Source organism: Heloderma suspectum, chromosome 1 (assembly GCF_057233095.1).
Source record: "Heloderma suspectum isolate Gila_16-S chromosome 1, 16-S_ref, whole genome shotgun sequence".
Classification (NCBI taxonomy): Eukaryota; Metazoa; Chordata; class Lepidosauria; order Squamata; family Helodermatidae; genus Heloderma; species Heloderma suspectum.
In genome coordinates, this window is record NC_139458.1 from 55071702 (window position 1) to 55097310 (window position 25609).

Below are 25609 nucleotides of genomic sequence, written 5' to 3' on the forward strand. Positions count from 1 at the left end.
TTAGTCCTGCTGAATGCAGATACAATAGCAGATTTTGTCTCCCCCAGCTACCACTAATCTCCTATTTGCCTATGCAACCCACTAGGACATCCAATGAGTATGGAAAACCAGAGCATCCCATGTAGGTGAGGAATAGAAGATCCATTTCTTCCCCTCCAAATGTGCAACCCTTTGTTCATGTGGAAGCAAACACAACTTGGCTATCCCGTCTTTGTAGTATGTGGATGTTTACTTCCCACAGCAAATTGCTATCTGCCTCTGATCAGCATGCCTGCCTCCTTCAGCACATAGAACTGCTAGCACACAGTATCTTTTGGCACATGAAAACACCTGGGTTGAGGCCAAGTGTTGAAATGTATGATATGCAGAACAATCCTATATATGTTTACTCAGAAGTATGTCCCACTGTATTCAAAAAAGATTACTCCCAGCGAAATGTGCATAGGTTAGCAGCCATTTGTGACATAGTAGAATTCATGAAAACTATTCATATATTCTGACCTTTAAAAAAAAAACCTTTTTCAGTAATACTAAGTGATGTTGAATTCATCTGGTGAAATTATACTAGTGCAAAATTTCCTTTAGGATTCATTCCTCTACTTTCCACAAAGGAATGTGTGTATGTTTTGAATAAGTACATATACACTATAACTCTGTACACACTTACTTGGAAGTAAACCCCATTGTATGCAGTGGAAATTACTTCTGAGTGCATAGGACCATGCCAATAATCCATTTAGTGGGGACCTGCCTTTGATAGAATTTGCTGATCTGTTTGACTCCTTTCTGAGTAGCTTCCTTATCGGTTTATTTTTTTTTATTGTAGACAGCATTTTCCTATGCATAAAGCCCTGCTAAGAATTCCTAACTGTTACCACCCTAAAGAGTAAGCTTTAGTCCGAGAAACAATGACTTGCCCAAAGCACCCTTCAATAGCTTCTGACTTAACAGTGCAACTTCAGGGGGTGTTTATTTCTTTATTTGCAATATTTATATACCTCTTCTCATTTGAAACAAATCTGCAAGTTCATTGTATTAGATATTCACAACTCATGCAGCAGCACCAGTGCATACTTTGTCCTAATCCCTTGGAGGGGTGGGGGTACCGCAGCCTACAAAAGGTAAGGATAGGCAAAGCCCTGCATCATCATGGAGTGTCTCCTCTTTTGGGGCACAGATTCTCTTGAAACCAAGTTCCAGTGTTGATTTATGTTCCCTTAGATGGGGTTTGAACTTAGGTCTTCCAGATCTGGCAATCTATGTGTTCTACACTATGCAAGCCCCACCAAGTCTTTGTGGTAGAGCACATACTTTGCATGTAGAACGGCCATCCCCAATGAGATGCCTTCCCAATGTTTTAGACTACAACTCCCATAATCCCTGCCCATTGGCCTTGCTGGCTGAGGCTGATGGGAAAGAGTGGAGGCGGGTGGCTCCAACGTCAGTGCGGGCTGGTGGCTCCGATGACAGTGGGCAGTGAATCCGCTCCGGGTTTTAGTCAGAACTAAATCAGAACTCTAAAGGAGCTGTCCAAGGTGCTTTGCACCACCCCACTGACATTGGAGCCACCAGCGTCCACTGCTCCAAAATATCTGGAGGGCACCATGTTGGGGAAAGGCTAGTGTAGAAAATCCCAGGTTCAGTCCCGGGCATCTCCAGGTAGGGCTGAGGAAGACCCCTGCCTGAAATCCCAGAGAGCTGCTGCCAGTCAGTGGGGAGAGTAGCCAATACTAAGCTCGGTGGACTTGGTATAAGGCAGCTTCCTGTGTTCCCAAACCCAGATAGTTTGGCTCTGCTTATATACTTGAAATGTAATTCATTTCACCGCGCGTACACACACGCACACACAAATGTTTTTGAAATGAATAATGCATTAAAAATGTCCCTAATGAACGGAAAGGCATGGATGTTCATTACACTGATTGATGCAGGCAAGTGCGTCTGCTGAAAGGCAAACCTGTTTGTTTGCAGAAGGAATTCCAGGTGTCTAATTGAGTTAACAATTTACTTTGGTATCTTTATTTCCTTCTCGGATCAGGTGCCTTCGGTAAATGTCATTCTTTCTTTGCAAGCTTATGGGCATGAGGGAGTGAGAAAAACAAGGCTTGCTGGGGCGGGCACCAGTATCTGCATAAATCTTTCATCTTGGGTCAGACAGGAATTAATGGGGTATTAGGAGCAGGTGGAAATTAATAGTTCTGTTGTTTTAAGTTCTGATTTTACATCCAGTGTTATAACAGGTATGGATGCCACTAGCAGCTTGAATAGAGAGCTGGACCAATCCTGCCTGCGCTGCTTTGCATTTACGTTCCTGGGCTCCTCTCCCTACCACATGCCTGTAATGTGCATCCTAGGCTCTCCTGGTGCATGATCAGACTCTAAGAATGAATTAGTGATTGGGTCTAGTGGCAGTTTCTGGCTTAACTGTGGCGTGCTTTGTGACAATTAGGCAAGCCACTCGCTGGCTTGCATGGCCGGTTGGTTCCTGAATTCCGGTGCTGCTTCTCTGTTACAATCCAGCGTTCAGTCAGATGCGGTATGGAAAGGTTCCTCTTGATATAGTTGTTGTCTTGATCACAAAAAATAGGAATTAAAAAACCCTAGGTTACCTGATCCATTTTATTATATCAGCTTTTTGGTGGCACAGCTTCTTGAGTCATACAGATTTATACTTGATAAAGTGGTCTGTATGACTGAGAAGCTTGCATACTTCTGTACCAACAAGTATAGCTAGATAAAATCAATACATGAACTATTGTGTTTCTTGGTCTAATGACTATAACATCGCCAATGCTGGGTCAACAACCCCAGGAAGAATACTACCAACCAGGCTGAGCATTGCAGAAAAGGATGGTGCAGGTCTGCAGTGTTTGACCATACCATGTCTGATCCGAGTAATCTTTCTAGTGGAATAAATTTCCATTAAAATAGAAAATGCAACTGTATTGAATGGATAATGATTTTTTTAATATAGAAAATGTGATATTTCCTAATCATTTGAGAATCTTTTGCATACTAATTTAGAAAAATATATGGAATACTTTAATGTATTGCTTTTAACTCATTTCCCTCTTTCCATTGTTGTAATAGTTAATAGCAGTGGTCATCTGTATAAAATATGTAATAAAGAAGAACAGGATGTACACTTCTAGTTACATTTTTGTACTTTATGAGGAATGTAATCCTAGACATGTCTACTCAGAAGTAAGTCCCATTGTGTTCAGTGGGCTTACTCCCAGGAAAGTGGGTATAAGATTGCAGCACAAGATACGTAGTTTTCAAAACCTTCATGAACTCAGCCTTCAAGAAACCAAAGTCTATATTTGTTTTTTTGTTTTTAAATCTACTACCTTGTTCGATATTAGATTATAATTTGGGCATACCTTTGTCTAAAACATTGTATACCTAGAAGTTGAGGCACAGTCCTAAAAGCACATACATTGAAATAACTCATGGTTATCCAGAATCCTGTGTGGACATTCATGCTTAAAATGGCTTTCCACTTTAAAATATTTGTATTATTGAAAACAGTTGTTGAAAATATTAAGAAAAAAGTGTACTTAAAATAGATTTCGGTATGAAAACAGCATATCATACTGCAGTATTTTTGAGCAGAACTCTTAATGCTTTTTTGTCCTATCTGTTTGTAAGTACTAATATTCTCTTATATTTAAGGGCAGTTGATCTCACATAAAGTTAAACTCATGTGATACAAAACCTACCCAAGCTAATGGCCTTGACTGGATAAACCTCTGTCATTTGAGTGACAGCTTTCTTGCTGGGATCCAAACCAATTTCAGCTGTCCAGTAGTATTTTGGGGGGTCATATTGCCTTACCTTAGTATTTAAATGCCCATTGAGATACAAGTCGCCAAATATTTATATGAAAACATTTTATTTTGAGTTGGATCTGGGTTTTTTAAAGTAGATCTGAATGTTCAATTAAAATATTATTTCTATGTCAGAAGTGAACAGAATTTTTAAAGAGAACCTGTAGTGGAATCCTACTGTCCAAGTCATCCAGAACTCTTGCTTATCCACTTGCATCAAACCTCTTATCAAAATACAAGAGATGCTCCCTGTCCCTCTGTATTAATGAAGCATCAGGCACGCGTAAGCGGAATCCATTTATTAATGAACAAGATTTCCTGTAATATGGGTTTTCTGAACAGATTTTTAACAAAGTCTAGTAACTATTGAATGGGTGCTGGCAGTCTGACATGATGCTAAGCCATGTAACATACATTCTTCCATGTTGCATGCATCTAATTTGGGTTGGTAATTTTGTTCTTTATAGTATTAACTGATATTTTATCATTGCCTTTTCTGATTAATATGGATTCCTATTTCCTTGTGTGTACATGCTTTCTGAGCAAGATCAGTGGGAGAAGACACTGAGTAGTTAAGACTGCAACCTTCTGCACATTTACGTGGAAGCAGTGAGCAGAGTACAAGGCCAGGCCTACCATTAGGAACAGTCCACCTCAGGTGTCTACCTCAGGCAGCTGACTTGGGGTGTCATGAAAGGGCAGCTAATTCTTTTTTCTTACTATAGTATTTTTACTGTCAGGGCATAGGAGAAGTGATTGTGCCTCAGGTGCCAAAATAACTTCCCCCCTTAAGGCACCCTAAAAATAATTTATGAATGAATGAATAAATAAATAAATTATACTACACTCTGCTGCCTTAAAAAAAAGTTGTTCAAGGAGACTTAGTTCATAAAATATTGTGTGTGCACAAGTTGATAATAAACACTGGGCAGCTGCTGCCTGCTATAACCATCTTCCTCAACGTTAAAAGGTCTCCCCTGTACAATTAGCATAATCCATTTCCCATTTTTCACATCCATCTATTTGTAACAATGTAAGGTTTTCAGATCTCCTGAACATACATCATGTTGGTGCCCAGCATTTTCTTCCAACTCTTCTCCAAACCAGCACCTTATTACATTAATAATTTTCCATCCCTGATATTAATCTTTGTAGCCAATATCTGTTTCTAATAATCCTACTTGCATGAATTTGATCTGCTTTTGGACTCAGTTATGTTTCTGATATTATATTCGTTATGGACTACAAATGCTGAATTCTTAAGCTTGACAATTAAAATTAGATGCTTTACCAAAGATTATATTCAACAACCAAGGTTGCTGTTTTATAGACCTTTGCATACATTTCTGCCCCATCTGCCTCAGACAAACTTGATCATGTGTAATTGGATGCAGGAACCCCCATAACACATTGATCTTGATCCGGAGAAATGAGCCTTTCCAATTCCACATTACTTTTGCCTCTGCTTTCCAAACGGCAGTGGCGAGTAACATGGGCAGTGGGGGTGGAGTTATTGCTCTTCAGAAAACAAAATCAAGATCCACTCTGGATTTGGGGCCAGCCTTCATGCTGTCATGCTGCATGCTGGATTGCAGGCACTATTTCATAATAAGTTTAGTTGAAACTACCGTGACTTGCTTCCATACAAACATAACTTAATTCGACTTAATCTGTGTAGGATTAGTAGCAACAAAAGCCATTTTTGACAGTACACATCTATTACAGCTAGCTAATATTATAATCAAAATAATTGTTTCACTGATTGCAGTGTTTAGTTACGACTTGGCGTTAGGTAGCATCCAGTTTATATTAGGGACTGCTTTATTGCCTGATATATAGGTATTACTGCCACCTGTATTTGCAGTAGTGCCTGGGAAGCAGAATAGATGGGGCACCACATTGTATTAAGTGCTGCACAAAGGGATAGATAGACATGCTTTGTGCTTGCAGTCTGTTTCTGTAAGTATCTAAACAACTGTCAGATACTTAAGTATGAAGCAAGGCCTTGATATGATAAGCTTTTCTGCCCTGGGGGAAACTTCTTCCTGTCAAGAGGTTTGCTGATAGCAGGGCTTCTTGAAAGTTCCCTTCGGCCTTCAGGGAGCTATACTGGCCTGATTTGGAGGACAGGACAGCCCACTGGTGGTTCATTAACCCTCAGGGCGCTGCAGCATGTCCTGTCCACCATTATGCATATGCAGAGCCCAGGTGGTAGTTGTTGTGGCTTGTTGTGTCATCTGAACCTGGGCAGCAGGGGTTTTCTGAGAGTTAAACAACCCTTGTATAACCCAGAGTCTGTTTTAGGGTTATGTGAAGACTGTTTAACCCTCAAATAACCCCCGCTACCTGGGTTCGGAAGACACAGCAAACCATGGCAACTCCCAGCCAGGGCTTGCATATTCATAATGGTGGCTGGCACCTGCCACAGCTCCTTGCAGGTAAATTAACCCAGGATGGGCTGTCATGTCATGCAAAGTGGCCCAAGGAAAGAAAAGATGAACATGGTAAATACATTTCCCCCCCCCCCTCCAAATGGTGAGCTGTCTGGTCAGCTTTGGAGGTTCAGTTTCCACTGGACGGTGGGACACGTTAGTCTTTTTGGTGCCATTGTAAAAATCCCATTGGACAAGTTAAGGAGCAATGGTTCAGAAGCAGCAGCAGTTAGCACAGAGGTGCCTCTGCAAAGTGGAATCAGACCAATGAACTACAGCCCTTTTCTACATGCTTCTGGTTCCAGAACCCAAGATAGCTTTTACAAAGCAGCCTGTGCTTCTCCCAAGTCAGCTGTCTTGTGCAACCCCTGTGCATTCCATGTGGCTGGTTAGCCAACCTAGCCTCACTTAATTGTTCCTTTGAGTTGCCATAGATATTTTCTTCTGAATAGTTTGAACATAAAGGGGAGAATAGGATCCTTCTTCACTGGGGTCACTTCGCCATATTAATGGAGTATGGGAGAGTCTTTCTCCCCACGTAATTTGGCTTGTTGATGTTTGGGTTGACTGGTCCTTGTTCCAATACAGCCTTCTCCAACCTGGTACCCTCCAGATCTTTTGGAGTTCATATCCCATCAGTCCCAGTCAGCACATGACCAATGATCAGGAATGCTGGGAGTTGTAGTCCGAAACATCTGGGGGAATGACATGTTGGGGAAGGCTATTCCAATGCTATCTCACTTTTTAACCTTTGGAATGATCCTGTTCTGAAGTGTGGGTGTAGCCTAAGCAAATAAAACACATAAAAGCAGGGATGGTGGCAGCATTTCTCCAGAGTCAGTATCCAAAGGACAAAGCACATGGACATATATATATATATATCTCCATTGGAAAAAAATCTCAGTTGAAAAAAGGTAGGGAGGCATTGCTTCTTGGGTTGGGAGATTAATACTCTTGCTTTCCTCCTGTAGCAGTGTCCAGTGTGATCGATGAACTAGGAAATAATCAGGATTCTTCCATGGTAGGTTATACATCTTAAGACATTTATTTCTCATTGATTACACAGGTAACACCAATGAGCCATTGATATAAATCTCATTGCATTAGCAACAGACTTGACCCCCTATCTAGTCTAGAGCTGGATTTTATAGCGTGGCTTTCACAGTTAACACAGTTTGTAATTGAAGTAGAAGTTTACGCCCATCATTATGAGGTCTGTATGTCAGAAGATCTTGTATAGTTCAGAGAGATGCCTTTCATCCCTTTGCATGATCCCATCAGGGAAGGTCAGGCCACCCCGCGTCAAAGGTGGAGGGTAGGTTTTGTTCTCACCACATTGTACCTCCAAGTGAATCACGTTAGTTTTCTTCATAAGACTGGCAACAATTCATGTATATGGGAGAGAGTAAAGAGATGCACTTGGGGATACTGACAAAGCTAAACTTCTTACATGTTCCAGGTTACTCCCACCAGTGAGTTTTTTCTCATTCTAAAAGGTTGAAATGCCTCTCATAAGACTTAGTTACTGACAGTAAGAGTGGTAAGCTAAAATATGCTGGTGTATTTGGCTTTTTTATCCTTGGCCCTTTTGCCTTCTCCCCCACCCAACACTGGAATGTGGTGCCTGAGAATTTCTCCAAAATGGAATTCAGCCCTTGGTCTAAAATAGATTCTGTACCTCTGCACTACAGTGTGACTAAGGGCGCAATCCTATGCATGTTTAGACAGAAGAAAGTCCTACAACTCCCACTATGCTTTCTTCTGTCTAAATATGCATAGGATTGCAGCCTAAGTGGTTTATGTATTGTTTTTATATTTGCTATTTTAACATTTATTGAGCATCAGTAATGTCTGCTGTACTGAAAACAGTTGTGATTTGGTCCCTTCTCATGTAATCATATAACCACTAAAGCAAATCTGACTGAAATCAATAGAATGCTATTTCAAATAAGTCTGCTTAGGATCAGAGCTTAGGAACATGGACAGAAGAAAGGTAAAGAGGGAGATTAGGGTTGGAATAAATAAAGGACTAGCAAGGATGAAGCAAATGATGGCAGAAAGATGGGCCACTTTAAGATTCCCAAAAACCAGGACAATTTTTAAAGAAAGTGGGATTTAAAGAAGGAGTTAAAGATTTAAAAGTGAGTTAAATTAAATTTATGAACTTCTTGTGTGAGTGCGTGTAGATTTTATATATATGGAACACACAATACTGTCAGTTGTGAAGGTCATGTAAATGGCCAGGTTTCTTTGCTATAAACAGAGAAAGAGGTTCCAGTCCTTTCCTGTTTACTGTGTCCGTGTTCAGTGTGGCCATTCACAATTGCAATTCCCCCACTGCATGTATATTTTGCTATTTAAAACTCAGGGACCTGTATCTAACTTTAAAAAGTAAAATACAAATGGATTGTTACTTGTCTGCATTGGGCAGCAATTGTTGGGATAGAGCCTAATTGCAGAACATTTGTGAACTCTGCAAATATGAACCTTTGTGATTTCCTCTGGGCGCTTTATTATGTGCAAAATGTGCCACTGAATTCTGAATTTTTTGTAATCTTGCCTAGTGGCTAAAGTTGCGTTCAAGAATCAGCCAGTCTTGGTTTGCTTTTAGACTCTTGTCACTAACTTGTTGGAAAATCACTTACTTTCCCTGGGTTCCTTCACACCTCTGAAGTGATTAATGATGATCAACCCTGAGAAGCTCTTGGGAATCACTTTGTATTTATGTTGCATTCTAAATCTGAAGATTTCAAAGCTGAACAGCTGGATTGTCATTTTGTTGTGCTGATTTGTTCTTTGTTTATATTTCAGTGTTTCTGCTGACTCTCTATATAGCTCAGGGATGGGCAATTTGTGGCCAGCCAAATGTTTTGGCCTACAACTCCTATCATCCCTCACCATTGGCTGTGCTGGCTTGGGTTGATGGGAGTGCATGCAAAAACATCTGGAGGGCCACAAGTTGTTTATCTCTAATATAGCTGAAAGATGCCCCACGTGGTCCTAGTCCTGTGTTGCCTTATGGAGCATCTGAGTCTTAGTGTATTGCTAGAGGATTCCTGTTGTGAGTTGACCCATGCCTGTTCGTTGCTTACATCAGTAGCTGGCGAGATGGGTTAAACCAGCCTTCTTGCACTTTCAGCCTGCAACACAGTCAGGCTCAGATATTTCATAAGGCAATACAGGACCAGTATCTTGGCTGGTCCCTGGCACTTCATCCTCCCCATCTGATTTGGGGCTGTAAGACAAAGGAAAAATATGGGTACATGGAGGGTAAGTTGTAAACAAGCACAATTTGTGACATTGCACAACATCATTACTGACTGTGGGGCATGCCTGCGAAGGCACCAACCCTTAGCTTCCAGTTTCTTGGCTTTGTGGAGCCAACAGGATGTAGCCTTAACTCTGGTCCTAAAAAAGCAGGGGTTTTAATTGTTGAATACTTATGCAGTTATTTTCCTGCGAAGCTTAGCACTTGGACACTGTACCTCATGTGCCTCATTACAGAAGACTTGTTTTCTTCTCTGTCTACACTGAATATTAACAGTGACTACGTTGGGTGTAATGCACTGGGAAAATCTCCTGCACAAGTCCTATTGGAATGAATGGGAACTTCACAAGAACAGATCTCATAAATTTCACTGGAGCATATGCAGGAGAACCTGTGCTTTCTACTTATTTGGGTGGGAGCTTTTAAAAAAGGAAATTCTCAAGGCACAATTACAAACAATTCCAACAAGAAGAAAAGGTGGAAGACAACAGAAGAAGCCAATGTGGCTTCACAAAAAGCTTAGGGATGACCTGAAAACAAAAAAGGACACATATAGGAAGTGGAAAGAAGGCCAAGTAACAAAGGAAGAGTACAGGCAGGTAGCACAGAATTGCAGGGATGGTGTCAGGAAGGCTAAAGCTGAGAATGAGCTGAGGTTAGTGAGGGATGCTAAAAACAACAAAAAGGCTTTCTTCAGCTACGTGCATAGTAAAAGGCAGAGGAAATAAATGGTTGTTCAGCTATTAAATAAGGATGGCAAAACGATAACAGATGACAAAGAAAAGGCAGAGGTGCTCAATTCCTACTTTGGCTCAGTCTTCTCCCAAAAGAGGGTCTATGACTCCCCTGGTAAAGGTGAAGTACAGGCTGAAGGGGCAGGATTGCAGCTTGAGATCGACAGGCATATGGTCAAGGAACACCTAATTCCTTTGAATGAGTTCAAATCTCCAGGGCCAGATGACCTGCATCCTAGAGTAAAAAAGGAGCTGGCAGAAGAACTCTCAGCACTGCTGTCTATTCTCTTTGAGAAATCATGGAGGATGGGTGAAGTGCCAGATGACTGGAGGAGGGCTAATGTTGTCCCCATCTTCAAAAAGGGTAAAAAGGAGGAACCTGGGAACTACAGACCAGTCAGTCTGACATCAGTCCTGGGAAAATTCTGGAGCAGATGATAAAGCAATCCATCTGTAAGCACCTTGAAAACAATGCAGTGATTACTCGAAGCCAACATGGATTAGTCAAGAACAAATCCTGCCAGATGTATCTGATCTCATTTTTTTATCAAGTCACCTCCCTTGTGGACTGTGGGAATGCTGTAGACATAATATACCTCGACTTCAGCAAAGCTTTCAACAAAGTGCCCCATGAAAGCCTGATGAGCAAACTAGCTCAAAGTGGGCTAGATGGAACAACAATCTGGTGGATCCACAGTTGGCTACAGAATCGGACTCAAAGAGTGCTTATCAATGGGACCTTCTCAAACTGGGGAGAGGTAACGAGTGGGGTACCGCAGGGCTCAGTCCTGGGCCCAGTGCTCTTCAACATTTGTATTAATGACTTGGAGGAGGAGGTGCAGGGAATGCTGATCATATTTGCAGATGACACAAAATTGGGCAGGATAGCTAATACTTTGGAAGACAGAAACAAAATTCAAAGTGATCTTGATAGACTGGAGTGCTGGGCAGAAAACAACAGAATGACATTGAATAGGGATAAATGCCAAGTTCTGCACCTAGGAAAAAGAAACCAAAGGCACAGTTACAAGATGGGAATACGTGGCTCAACAACACTACAAGCGAGAAGGATCTTGGAATTGTTGTCAATCACAAGCTGAATATGAGCCAACAATGTGGCTGCAAAAAAGGCAAATGCTATTTGGGCTGCATTAATAGAAGCATAGCTTCCAAATCCCGGGAAGTACTAGTTCCCCTCTACTCAGCACTGGTTAGGCCTCATCTGGAGTACTGTGTCCAGTTCTGGGCACCACACATTAAGGATGCAGACAAACTGGAGAGGGGACAGAGGAGGGCAACGAGGATGATCAGGAGACTAGAAACAAATCCCTATGAGGAGAGACTGGAAAAACTCAGCATGTTTAACCTTGAGAAGAGAAGTCTGAGGGGAGATATGATAGCGCTCTTCAAGTACTTGAAAGGTTGCAACAGAGAGGAAGGCCAGGATCTCTTCTCAATCATCCCAGAGTGCAGGACATGGAAGAATGGGCTCAAGTTACAGGAAGCCAGATTCCGGCTGAACATCAGGAAAAACTTCAATATGAAAAAGAGCAATAAGACAATTCCCTAGGGAGGTGGTGGGCTCTCCCACACTGGAGGCGTTCAAGGCGAGGCTGGACAGCCATCTGTCGGGGATGCTCTGACTTGGATTCCTGCATTGAGTGGGGGGTTGGACTCGATGGCCTGTTAGGCCCCTTCCAACCCTACTATTCTATGATTCTATGATTCTGTTTTTTAATATTTTTGTCCCATCTTTCCTTCCGTAAAGCAAGCCCAGGCCAGCTTACAATATGCTAAAAATACCACAATTAAATTATAACAGAAACTGTAAAACAGCATGGTGTAGTGGTTAGAGTGTCTGATTAGGACTGGGGAGAGACCCAGGGTCAAATCCATGCTCAGACATAACATTGACTAGATGACCTTGAGCCAGTCATTATCTCTCAGCCTAATGTATCTCAGAGGGTAGTTGTGAGGATAAAATGGGCTGGAGGGGTGCATGTGTGAAACCTTGAGCTCCTTGGAGGACAAGTGAGATATAAATGTAATAATATATCAGGGCATTCAATTTGATGCACTTGGACTTCTTCCACTTTTGATGGAAGGGGTGTGGCCAAATAGGCACTCTTCCCATTTTTGGTGAGAATGTCCTACTGTGCAGCGGTTCTAGTAATAAAGGAAGTTGCCATGTACTGAGTCAGACCATTAGCTCATCTAGTTCAGTATTGCCTACTCTGACTGGCAGCCACTGTCCAGAGCAGCCTTCCCATCCAGGCTCTGGGAATGAAATCCCTTGCGATAGAGGTGCCACTGCAGAGAAGGCCTCACAAGCTGTCCTCCAGATGTATTAGACTACAACTCCCATCAACCACAACCATCACCGAGATGGCAGCTTCAGATACGTCTTTCCCAGCCCAACCTAGCCCAGGGATTGATCCTTGACCTTTGTATAGAAACTATGTGCGCTGCCAGTTGCTGACTATTGCCATGAACTCTTCTATCCTAAAGCCACGCTACTCCGTTTTAAGCAAAGTGGACCTGGCATCCTATAGGAACGATCTCTTTAAGCAGTTTGATAGTACTGCTAAACCATGCATAGGTAAGAATTGCAAATCTCCCCATCAGCCTTCCAGGCACCAGTGATAAGATATGGGAGGTGATAGTTATGTACAAACGTACTCATCAAGTCCCACTTGCTAGGAATCTTGCTGACAAGAAAAATGCCTTGGCTTCATAGTTTTCTTTCATCTCAAGACAGTGAGTCATTACTGTTAATCTGGTACTAAAAGGGTTAACAAAGAGTAAAGATGGCTGATTTTATCTGGGGGAGACCTACAAGGAGAGCCCCTAGAAGACTTCAGACTCATAACCAGCTTAATATTCCAGACTCTTGACCCCTGGGCGAGAAGACCTTGAAGTTTGATTCTATGCTAAATGATATTATTTACTGGGATGCTTCGGACCCATTTAGTGCCGGTTCTGAGGTTAAACAGGACCAAATTTACAATTACCAACCAATAAGTGTATTCCTTTAAGACAGGGATATGTATATTTAAATTTGGGGAAATATGCATAGCATACTCCACCACCTTTTGTTTGTCAACTATATTGAGTATTTTTTTTTAAAAAAACCTCTTGTTTCTCATTTTGCTTAGAGGATTTTTCTTCAGTACGTTGAACACCCTTTCAGTTATTTTTTAGGTATTTGTTAAGTTATTTCCTTTTGTTTACTTCAGTTTATATTTGTGTATTTACGACTATTTTGTATACTTTAGAACAAATTATAAAATGCATGTGTAAAAAAACCACATGTCCTGTAGTGCAGTCGTATACCTTACTACGCAGAAGTATTGAGTCCAGGGGAGTGTACTCCCAAGTGAATGACTAGGCTTGCAGTTTTGAGAAAGTATTGATAGCATAAATAACTGCCTAAAAAGAAAAGGTTCACCTGTCTTTAAAAAAATGCCCAGATTGGGCTCTGGAAATGAAGTCCCTTGAGACAGAGGTGCCACTGCAGAGAAGGCCTCACAAGCTGACTGTGAACCGGCAGTGTAATGTGTCTGCTACAGATCCTAATGAAACCTTAGTCTACATGGGGTTCAGATCATGGGAAGTAATATTTCTGCTCTATTTTGTGCTGGTCAGGCCACATCGGGAGTACTGTGTCCAGTTCTGAGTGCCAGATTTTAAGAAGGATATTAACAATCTAGAGCGTGTCCAGAGGAAGTCAACCAGGATGGTGAGATGTCTGTGAGGAACAATTGAAAGCAGGATATTGTTAGCCTGGAGAAGACAAGATTAAGGAGAGACATGACAGTGTCTTAGCAGGGCTTTATGACAGTGGTCTTCAAATATCTGAAGGCTTGTTATGGAGAAGGTGAAGCAGACCTGCTCTTCGTTGTTCCAGAGGGCAGGTCTAGAACCAGTGAGTGGAAATTGCAGGGCAGCAGATTTTGACTAGTCTGGAGAAACCTGCTAGTGGTAAGAACAGTTTTATAATGGAAGAGACTGACCCAGGAGATGGTGGGCTCTCCTTCACTGGAGGTATTTAAGCAGAGACTGGGTGGCTGTAGTTACATCCTGCACTGTAGGTCCTACATTGAATAGGGGGTGGACTAGATGACCCCTTAGGCACCTCCCAACTCTGTTTCTATGCTGTAGTCCTGTGGCCCACAAGAGTTTTAAGATCTGTCAGTGAGGCCCTGCTCCAGATCTAGGAACAAACTTTAGTCATCCACCAGAAGTGGGGGGCCTTTCTATGGTGATCTCAGAGCCATGGATGTGCTCCCCCATGTGTATTCTTCCCTTTTCAGAGGCAGGCAGAGCCATTTTTATTCCACCAGGCATTTGGGGACTGACTTGGTGATTTAGGGTGCAATCCTATGCATGATTAGAAAGAAAAAGGTCCTACAACTCTCAGCATTCCCTATTCAGCTATGTTGGCTGGGGCATGCTGGAAGTTGTGGGACTTTTTTCTGTCTAAACATGCAAAGGATTGCGTCTTTATTTTTTACTGGAAACTATCATAGACGCTACTAGAACCTAATTTGAATGTCTGCTACATCCTTTTGCATTCCAACTTAAGACTGTAACTTCAACATCAACCAGCTTCCCCCCCATCCCCCCCCCCCAATTTCCTTTGTTTACCATCTAGCTGGATTCAGAGAACCTGATAGCTTGCACACTATTTTGTGATATTTTGGTTGTCCTAGTAAAGGTATTGCCCTGGTACATGTTTGGGGATGTGTGTTTCTTTTAATGTAATTTTAAATGGTTTTTATGCTGTTCAATTTACTTTAGATTTGTATTTAAAAACAAACAAACTGCAGACTTCCTTGTGAACATTACCATTGGAAGGAGATCTAGAAATAATTGTTCATTGCATTTCTAGCCTTCACCCCAGCTGCTTTATCATCTGGGGTGGGGGAAGCAATGTATGTTGGGGGGAATAGTTGCCACCTGTTTTTCTCACAAGTCTGTCATGCAGCTGCCAGACAAACTAGATATTCAACAGGAGCAGCTTTTTCTCCTTGCCCCGAGAGGTAATGAGAGGGAAAGTTTTCCCTCTTGAGTTTGTCATGCAGCTGCTAAAGACACAAGATCCCTGTCCAGAGAAATAAAAGCGGCAACTCTCCTTGGAATGCTTAAAATAACGTTGAAGTTAGAAATTGGCAAAACGGTTCTTGGAATCTCCCTCCCACCTCTCCCCGTTGAATTTGACTTTGGAAGCATGTGGGAAACACAAAGGAACTGAAAGGTTTTGTACGTGTGTGCTTTTCAGGGGGAGGAGGGAAGGGAAAAAAGGCAGCTTTCAGCAAGAATCAGAAATAAGAAGCTCCCTATGTGTTGTGTGTGCTTTTTCCTTCCCCCTGTGAAGTTTCTCTGTGAAGTGTACTCTGGAGTGAAGTTTGTGTTTGATTGCTGATAGCCTCACGCTCTGCACGTAGCACTGTCATTAAGCCATCATCTAGCTGGCAAGGAGCCAGATCACACAGCAATTCCGAGGAAGTCTCCCTAAACCAAAAGAGCTCCTATTGGGTTTGTGTGTGTGTGTGTGTGTGTGTGTATATATACATCGATGCACCAAGAATGTTTACTTCTGCTAATTGGAGGCTAACTCAGACTACTCCGACAGAAAATAAATTAATTTTCAACAGCCTCTAACGTTCGAGGTTGTGATGGCGGGCTGCTCTCGGCGTGCAGTAGATGGGTTTCGAAATTATGTTCTCTTCTGTGGACATAAAAAGGAACATCCGTTGCATGCCATTTTAACATTTTTTAAAAAAGAAGAAACGTTTAACAATCAGGATTGCGGGGCAAACAGAACCGAGAGTACACGAGCAGCAGGATGCTTGCGGATAAATAATTCATCACCATCTATGCTGAAGTCCGGGGCTAAAAGAGCAAGGCAACACCCTTCTTACAAAAGAAAGATTAATTGTTTTGATAATTAGACGAGACCATGATGTTCACGGCCAGCAAAATTATGATTCTATTGCTAGTGAATTCCTCTCAATCTCAGTTTTATTTTTGTAGCCTTGAGCATTTAGCTTTGTGCTGAAAATGCAAAGGGACCAAATGCAGCCAGTTCGGGAGATCTGTTTTGCAGCCCAGGTTGCTGACTTAATTTATTTATATATTTCTTTCACCCATTTGTATTGTAACCTAAAAATAAACCCGGGAGCTTTAGACGTGTTCTAGCCAAAGCTAAGCGAATGCAAGTCTCACTGATTTCATGGGGCGAATTAAGTGTGTTGTTCGCTGTTTCCCATTGTAATCAGTGGGATTTAACTTAGTCTTGATTGTGCCCTTCAATGAGCCCTGTCCCCGTCCCGCCCGCTACTCACCCAAGCGTGTGCATTGTACAGGGTGAGTGCAAGAGGAAATTCCCACCAGGAGTCCATTAAGCCTCTGCCTCCATGTGCATTAGACTTTGATCAGTGTTAATCATTCCTCAATTTTAAATTGGTTTTTCACAATACCTCTTGTATTTCCTGGAGTCCCCTGAGTGGGGTGGGACAGCTTCAATGCTTGGGCAAGCCAAGCAAACATATGTGAATGGATGGTGCTACTCCTTCTGAGTCAGACTATTATCTAGCTGGGAGCAACTCTCCAAGGTCTTAGGGCCAAGCCCTCCTAGCTGAGATCCTTTTGACTGGGGATGCCAGAGTTTGAATAGGAGTAGGTGTGGAGACGCCCACATTGGTGAGATGCTGTGCCATAAATTGTTGTGTCGATGTTGAGAGCAGACATGGGACGGCCTTCTGCAGAACAGTTCCTTCTGGGTGTTTTGGCCTACAACTCCCATCAGCCGCAGCCAGCATGGTCAATGAATCAGGGATGGTGGGAGTTGTAGTCCAAACCATCTGAGGGGCTCCCTGTTGGGGAAGGTTGTGCTAGCTGATTAGGCTATGTTCCCACTGCTACATCTGGAACAGCCTCATGGCATGTTCCCATCACCCATTCTCTGGGTGACTACCCTGAAAATGAGCCAATTTCTCCCTGAAAAAATCAATGAGAAAGTGTTTCATTACTCAGGCCAATCGAGGGGGCTTATGTTATGAGTGCCCCCCAGGCATTTCCCCCCACCCCCAGGCCATCCTGATTTAAAGTAACAGGAGACTGTGGGAAAGGTGCTTTGAGATGGGGTGAAATCTTTTCAAGCATCTGAGGCAGAAGAGGGGTTGGTGAGGCGGTGGTGTTGTGGGTGGTTAAAGACCATCTCTCCTTTGAGGTGGGCTTTTAAGAGCCCAAGGAGTTCTTTTCCAAGCCAGGCTCAGGCAAACTCTGGTGACATCCCTAGTTGCCATTGACTTTGTTGATCTAGAACACAGGTGGGCAACTCATGACCCTCCAGGTGTTTTTGCCTACAACTCCCATCAGCCCTGGCCAGCACAGCCAATGATGAGGGACAATGGGAGTTGCAGGCCAAAACATCTGGGGGCCACAAGTTGCCCACCCCTGATCTAGAATAAGAACACAGCCCCAATCTGTTTCAGATACACACCATTGTTGGTGTTGTTTTTTAACGGACAAAGCTATTTGGAATAAGGTTGCGCCCTTCTGTTTGTCTCATTTATATCTTTAAAATATTTCTTTGTTGTCCTTAATCAAACATGGATTCCAGGGCGTTTCATGAGAATACAACAATTAGAAATACAACTCCAATAATGGCATAAAACATAAAGATTAAAACAGGAGATAAGGTTATTGTAAGACTGGTTTTATGCATCAGTAATCACAGCTATCAAAATGCAAAGTGAGCCATTTCTGCCATTGGGTTGGCTCTTGGCTTGACTATGCGTGTCTGTGGGGAGGTGATGGTATGTGGGTCCCATCAACACAGTTCCCTTCATTTTTTGCAGCAATTCCAGGCTAGATTACATTTAGATAATTCTAGGTCCTCTTTCTTTCCCCGTCTCTTCCTTATTTGCTTTTGAATTAATCAAAAAGAGGTACTAACAACTAGTATCTCCACAGGGAAGCCAGGTTCTTCTGTGCTGGAGTTAGTCCAGCCAGACTTCTGATAAAACTTGAGATTGTTTCAACAGGCTCTAGGAGGGCCACAATGATTTCCCTTAATTGTTCAAGCCCTCATCCAAACAGTGCCAGTGGTTTGGGAAAGTTTATGATGTTTCAGCACTACTTGTCTGCCCTCATTCTGCTGCCAGGATGATGGTGACTTTTTAACATGAATACACACACACAGAGGTGATTGTTCTACTTATCCATCTTTTGTAAAGCTGCATATTTAATACGCAAAATATTTATGTATTTAAATGTATATCCCACCCCATTCCTTAGGTGCAAGGCTGATAACAATAGGAGTGTGTGTGTGTCTGTCCCCCCATTAAAATTCCAGTAGAAATTCCAGTGGAAGGGCTTTAAAAATATATTATGGGTGCTAAACCCCAGCCTTTAATGGCATAATCCCAGCCTTCAAATGCCACTTGAAGTCCTGTACACCAAGAGTGGGCAACTTTGGGAGGTCTGGGAGCCATTTTTGCCCCACAGACACCTCCTTCCCGGGTGAGCCACCCCACCTCCCCTGCAGCGCTGAATGTATTTTTTAAAATGGCATCAGAGTGGGTACGAGGCAGCAAAAGGGTCGACATTAGCTTATTTGCAGATCAAAGTGATCGCTCTGGACACCATTTTTTAAACATAACTTTTTATGATTTGGTGCTGCGGGGCAGTAGGAGCTGCATGTGGCTTCTGGGTCATATGTTGCCCACCCTGCTATATGTGTTTCCTTGGAAGTAAGTCCCATTGAACTCACTGGGGCTTACTCCTCAGTAGATATGCCTAGGATTGCATTGTTACAGCATTTACAGGTGATTTTCAGGCTCTGTTTCTATAGCTGTCATAGCAGAAACAACCGTTGATGGAGAATTCTCATAGTAAAAACTGAAAAATTACTTACATCACACTTTTCCTGTAAGAAGCTCAGGATGGCATAGATTCCCCCTTTTGTTTTCCTTATGTAGCATGACCCCATGAGCTTCACGGCCAGTACGGTTTGGATGTCCATGAGTTCTTATCTCACACTCTAACCCAGCGATGGGGAACTAGTTAAAAAACACCCAGAATCCAAGGGTTCACACCCATAAGGAACTTTGCAGATTCAGGTCTTGATGTGTAATCACTGTATAGATGGTCAGTGAGGTCAGCTGTGAATGCACCAGTCACCTGTTCAAGGGGACCAGAATTGAGGCCCTCTTTCTTCCTATGTAATATGTAATTAGCAGGGTCAAGGTTTATAGCCAAACATCTGTTCAGCTAGGAACATTTGCAGGAGCATGTGGAAGCTGGTGGATTGGGACTTTGGAGTGAAATAAATAATGAAGCAGAAGATGATCAGTTGGATTTACAGTCGTCCTTTCAAGTATTAACTTCTCAGAGTTAGTGATTTCGTCTCATAACAAAGAGCCAGACTTTACTAGTTCTTCCTTGCAAAATTTTTGTTCTCTGTTGTTTACATTGCAATCATCCTTTTGTGATTTCTAAGCAAAATTCGAGATGGCAGACTTGTCTAACTAAACCGTTATTGGGTTTTTATTTGGAGGTCGGGAGGGAAGGAAGGGCGGAAGGAATATTCTGACTGCTGCATCCTTTCTAGAATTCAAAAGCAAAATGCTTTTGAATATGAGTCCAACACTATGTCTAGGCCCAGGCTGTATGAAGACTAATTGAATGAACATGGCAACATGCCAAGACCATTTCCTTTGTATAGCTGGTGAGCTGTATGTTGTCCTATATTGCCCATATTATACATGTATAAATTATCTGTACCTACTATCAATCTAGGCAACCATGTTCTAAGTCAGGGGTGGGGGAAATGTGCCCCTTCAGATGTTGTTGGACCGCAACTCCCATCCATTCTAGCCAGCATAGTCATTGGTGAGGCAAGGTGGGAGTTGCAGTCCAACCACATCTGGGGGGCCACACTTTCTCCACTCCTGTTCTAAGTAGTGATTTAGACACCGAGGCTTTCTTGTTTTAATCCATTACCAAGCCACTGTTAGGAGGACTGACTATCTCCAGACATGTTGGTCTGCAGCTCCCATCATTCCCAGCCAGCATGGCTAATGCTGGCTGAGAATGATTGTGGACCAACACACCTGGAGATCACCAGGCTGGGGAAAGCTGATGTTGACATTATGAAGAAGAGAGAGAACATAGGAAGTCATCTTATATCAGCTCAAATTATGTTTCCATCGAGCCCAGTATGGTCTATTTTGGTTGGCACAGGCTCTCAGGCAGAGGTCTTTCTCATCAAGGGAACCTTTTATTTGGAGATGCCAGGGATTGAATGTGGGATCTTCTGAAGGCAAAGCATGCACTCTTACCACCGAGCTATGATCCCTCTGACTACAACTTCTTTCACAGCCCCTCACCAGGTTGTGGTGTATGGTTCTAACACCACCTGCTTCAGGGGCAGCAGTGGATGTTCCCCACAGAGACAGGTGAGGTGAGAATACGCCCTTGTGACTACAAACACCTGCCTCCTCAGACAGGGAGTCCCTTGAGCTGCAGTAATTGGTGGCGGTGATTACGATCACCAGGAATGGTGGCCTTGGGCCTCCAATATCTTTCTAGTGGTAAAACCCGGCTAGAAGTGTACGTGCTGTGAGGAACTCCCCCTCCCCCCCGCCCCCTGCTAGACGTGCATTCTCTCTTGTCATCTTCAGTGGTGCCTTGTGGTTCTTAGGTGGGTGGATTCATTTTCGCTTTGCTGTTAAACTAAACCAAATGAGAATTAATATGGGCAGGTCTGAAAATATTCAGAACAAGAAATATGGTTCTGAGAAAGAATTTGGCTGATTCTGTGGCTCACTTTCTGGCAGCAAACATGTAGAGTCCCATGCATGCACAGTGTGAGAGATTTGTATAACTTGGCAGAATTGCTGGGACCTAAGGCAGTGGAGTTTTACTCCCTTCAGGGTGCTAGATACAAAACATCCTGAGGGGAGGAAACTGGATTGCCTCAGCACTTTTTTTTTTTTTTTTAAATGGGAGTCTGGGAGAATTATGGTATTATGGTACCTGGCATTATGATACCTGAAATAAGCTGAAATAAGTGGCATTCATAATAACCTATTTAGAAGATTAAGGGTATTCCTTCAAACAAGGGACAACTGACATGTTCAGAGGCAGATAATAAAAACAGAGATAATTCTGAGCTTTTAGAGCATTGAGCTCACAGCTTGTTTCCCATAAGAAAAGTTAAGCTATGGCTATCTCCTGCACTAGCCCCAGTAAAGAGAAAGCTTTACACAGCTTCCATCTTTTTTAGTCGGCCTTCCTCAACCCAGTGCTCTCTCTGGATGTGTTGGACACTGGAGGCCTTCAAAATGAGGCTGGACAGCCATTTGTCAGGGATGCTCTGACTTGGATTCCTGCATTGAGCAGGGGGTTGGACTCGATGGCCTTGTAGGCCCCTTCCAACCCTACTATTCTATGATTCTATGATCTATGATTCTATGACTCCAAGTCCCATAATCCCCATCCAGCATGGCCACTGGCCATGCTAGATGGGGTGATGAGAGTTGTGTGGCAAAATACATCTGAAGGGCACTAGGTTGAGAAAGGCTGTCTTAGTGGACTGTGCCCCTTGAAGACAAATCATTCCAATATTTAAGGCTAAACTATACATTAGAGAGAAATATGTGTAAAAAAACTTGGCTGTCCCAGTTTGTACCATTAAATGCAGTCTTGGAGTAACTGGGGCAATTTTGGCATGTTCGGTTGGATGTTGTTTTTATTCTGTTATCTTTTTACCTGTGTTTTAATGCATTTGTCTTATTGTTTTTATTTATGATTATAAGCCACCTTGAGTGCCATTTTTCTTGGTAGAAAAGCAGGGTACAAATCAAATAAATAAATGAAATGAATCAGAAAAATCGTGTGGGAGAGAGGATGTATAATCCTTTCCCTGCCTGCCTCTTCCCCTGCCTGCCCCCGCTCTTGCCACTTCCCCTGCCTGCCCCCGCTCAGATCCAAATGCATAATTCGTGAGGGCAATCATTTTTTCTGGTGGAGGGGAAAGGTAGTTGTGGGATTACTGCGTGCATGTTTGTGTAATGCTTAGTTAGGCCCCTTAAATCATAGCACTTTATGACTGGAACAGACCAGAAGATCACAAGCCAGCCAGCCAGCCACCCTCACACAGTACTTGCTCACGTCTCATTCGTTCCAGTGGGGGCTTGCACAGTGCCCTGGGACAACTATTCCTAAATTAATCTTGCTGAATTTTACAAAACATTTCCGTTCTCTGCATCCACTTCGTCGACTATTCCTCAGTTTTGCCTGCTTCTAATCTCCAACTTAAATTTATTAGTTTTATTCCTAAATGAATTTATTGTTTATTATGTATTTATTATTTTTATTTTTATATTTATTTACTACTAATGTATTTATAATTATTAATGTTTTATTTATTTATTTATACATTTGTTCCTTTTATTCCTAAATTAATACTGCTGAATTTTACAAAATGATTTCAGTTCTCTGCAGCCACTTCATCAACTATTCCTCTAATTTCACCTGCTTTTAATCTCCAACCTAAATTTATTAGTGAATCCATTGAAATAAGAATTAGTTTCACATTCTTCACCAGGAGCATTACTCCTTAAGAGCATTGCTCTTGATTTCACAGGAGCAGGATTACCTTGGAGAACAGGGAGTGTATGAATAATCTTGTTAGCACCTACAGGAACCATTCAATGACAGTGTGAAAAGCTTGGAATTATATTTTGATTTGCACCGAAAGAGTAAATAGAAAGCCTGTGGAAGTTATGAAAAACCTGACTGATGTTCTTTCTCTTCATATTTCATCCCTTAGGCAATGGTAGCTTGCTACCCTGGGAATGGAACTGGCTACGTGCGTCATGTGGACAATCCCAATGGCGATGGGCGCTGTATTACCTGCATTTATTACCTGAACAAGAACTGGGACTCAAAGGTATGTAGGCCATGACATTTTGAGATGCAGACGCAAAGAAGGCCACCCCAGAAACTGCTTGATTTCTCAGTGTAGCTCTTTTCATAATCTTTCATATTTTACTGGACAACGTGGAATTTCTAACTACAGCACCATCCCTGTTGGATATCTAATCACCATTAATAGTAAGCACCTTGTTTTTATTTCCACTGGACACACTGCATATGGAAGACAGGTAGCCATTCAGAGGTTCTGGGTTGCCAGTGTGGCAGTCATTGGTTTAAAGATATGGATAATGAAGGTTTTAGCTTGATGAAAATAATGAAGGCCACAAAGAAACGGATGGACTCTGACTGCCAAAGCAGATTCAGTAAAGAATGACAGGATAGTTCGTGGTCCTCTCATCCTTTGAACTATCCCTCCCTCCCATGAAACAACTTCTGAAGAGGAATGTTAAAGGAGCATTTGTGCTTACAAAGGGTATTTTTCTCCTCATCTTACACTGTGTATAAGAAGGTCATGCAAACTTGTATTTGTTCCTTTCTAAGCCCTCTCTTCCTGTCCCATGCTGTAACGTTATAAAAAGCAATGTATTTGCTAGCATCGTACCTGTTTGGGAATTGGAGGTGGTTTGCTGTGATACACCTGAAGAGAAAGGAGTTGGCATTATGCCATTAGGGCTGCTACTTGTCAAAAGCATGGCTTTTCAAAGCCCTGAATTTGGAAAAATGCCCACTACAAAGAGCATGAACACTCAGCCCTCCAGGGTGCCAAGAAAATCTTGAGCATCTACTTTTATATGACATAATAAGATTCCAAATGTCTCTTGGAGTAGGAGAGAGAAGATTCATGCATACATTTTCCTTTTTAAGTAAAAAGAAAGCAAATAAACAAAGGAAATAGGTTTCTGCCTCCCAGAGATTTGATTGTAACTTGCAAGCTTTCAACTGAATAGGACCAATTCCCTAAAATATTTTAAAGTTTCTACCTTAAAGGTAAAAAGTCTGAATGTAGTAAACACATGTATCATACACGTGGGAGCCATAATTGATTGTGATCCCCTGTTGAATGTGCACTTGGTAGTAAACCTGGGCTTATTTTGGAGGCTCATAGGTGGCCATCAAACGCCTGAAAACTCCATAGTCTGCATGTGTTTTAAAGGCCTGAGCTGCCATTGGTCCCCTGTCCTCATGGTTGGCCATGGGGTTGTGGGGCTAGAGCTGGCTTTGAAGTCTGCATGGTTAGACTCCCGGCATCAGTGAAGGGGTTTCTCAGAAGAAACTACCTGTCTTTTCTATTAATACTTCCCTCACTCCTTGTGAAGTAAAGCCCAGAGCCAAATCATAAGCACTTACCCTGAGGATGTGCCCTAGGGTCTCCAACTGATCACTTGTTTAAGTGAAATAATAGCAACAATTAAGAGCAGTAAACAGAGGTATGGCTTACATAAATTACTCAAATTTTGTGTGCCACAGACAAAACCTTGACGAATCTTTGTTATAACACATTAATCACAACCCATTGTACCACCCCCCCCCCCTGGAAGTTTATGAGACGATACCTTTGAGGACCATGGAACTTCATGTTCTGAAGGCTTGGCAAAAGGAGCATTCTTTTTTCTTTTGTATTAATAGTTTGTTCATTTTAGGACATGTACAAATTATTATGAAGCCTAATAACTGTGATGGTAAATGAAGCTGAATAACATCAACAATAGAACGGGCATCCCGTAAAAAAAGAAACAGCTTTCTGATATATCAGAAAAAAGCCCTTTATATTGTTGAATCCATTCATAGGTGTAGTATCTGTCTGTGAATATATTTGTTCTTTGGGAAAAAATTGTGTATTTATCCTATCGATAGTCGATCATTGTTTCTAACTCCATTAATGGGAAAATGTCAGTGCTCACAGCAGTTTGCTCTGTGTACCTTTACCAAACAGTTTTTAACAGTAATATTTTTGCTTTCACTTTATACGAAGGGTGCAGTCCAAGCCCTGCCAGAAAGCTGGCTAAGGGGCCACAGGAAGTGGCATAAGTGCTGTTCCGTCAGCAGAGATAGAGGCGCCATCAGAATGACATGCCCCTCCCCCGTGCCACTGGAAATCTCTGCCAGCATAGATGTTCTGCTGGCAATGCTACACCAGCAGAGCAGGGGAAAACAGGGCTTAGCAGGGTCAGGGATATGCCCTGTGGAAAGCCCCTTTCCCCAATACACCCACAGAAACAGCACAGCTCTATGCCAGCCCTCTGGTTGGCTTAGTTTATTCCCATGGTAGTCAGTGGGAGGAAAGAAGGAAATGCTGGCCTTCTCCCACATTCTGCTCTCCCCATGGCAAAACGGGGCAATTGATGTGATGGCTGCTCTGCCAGAGGATGTTGCCCTGGCTGCTGTAAATGTACA

At 42.4% G+C, this 25609-nt stretch overlaps 1 protein-coding gene across 1 annotated transcript in view; it reads left to right on the forward strand.

Annotated features, from left to right (window-relative positions):
* Window positions 1-25609, forward strand: part of EGLN3 (egl-9 family hypoxia inducible factor 3) — a 49648-nt gene that overhangs the window by 14332 nt on the left and 9707 nt on the right. Inside the window, exon 2 of the mRNA XM_084843900.1 lies at window positions 23109-23228. Within this exon, the coding sequence (XP_084700026.1) occupies window positions 23109-23228 (120 nt within the window). The remainder of the gene's footprint in view (window positions 1-23108; window positions 23229-25609) is intronic.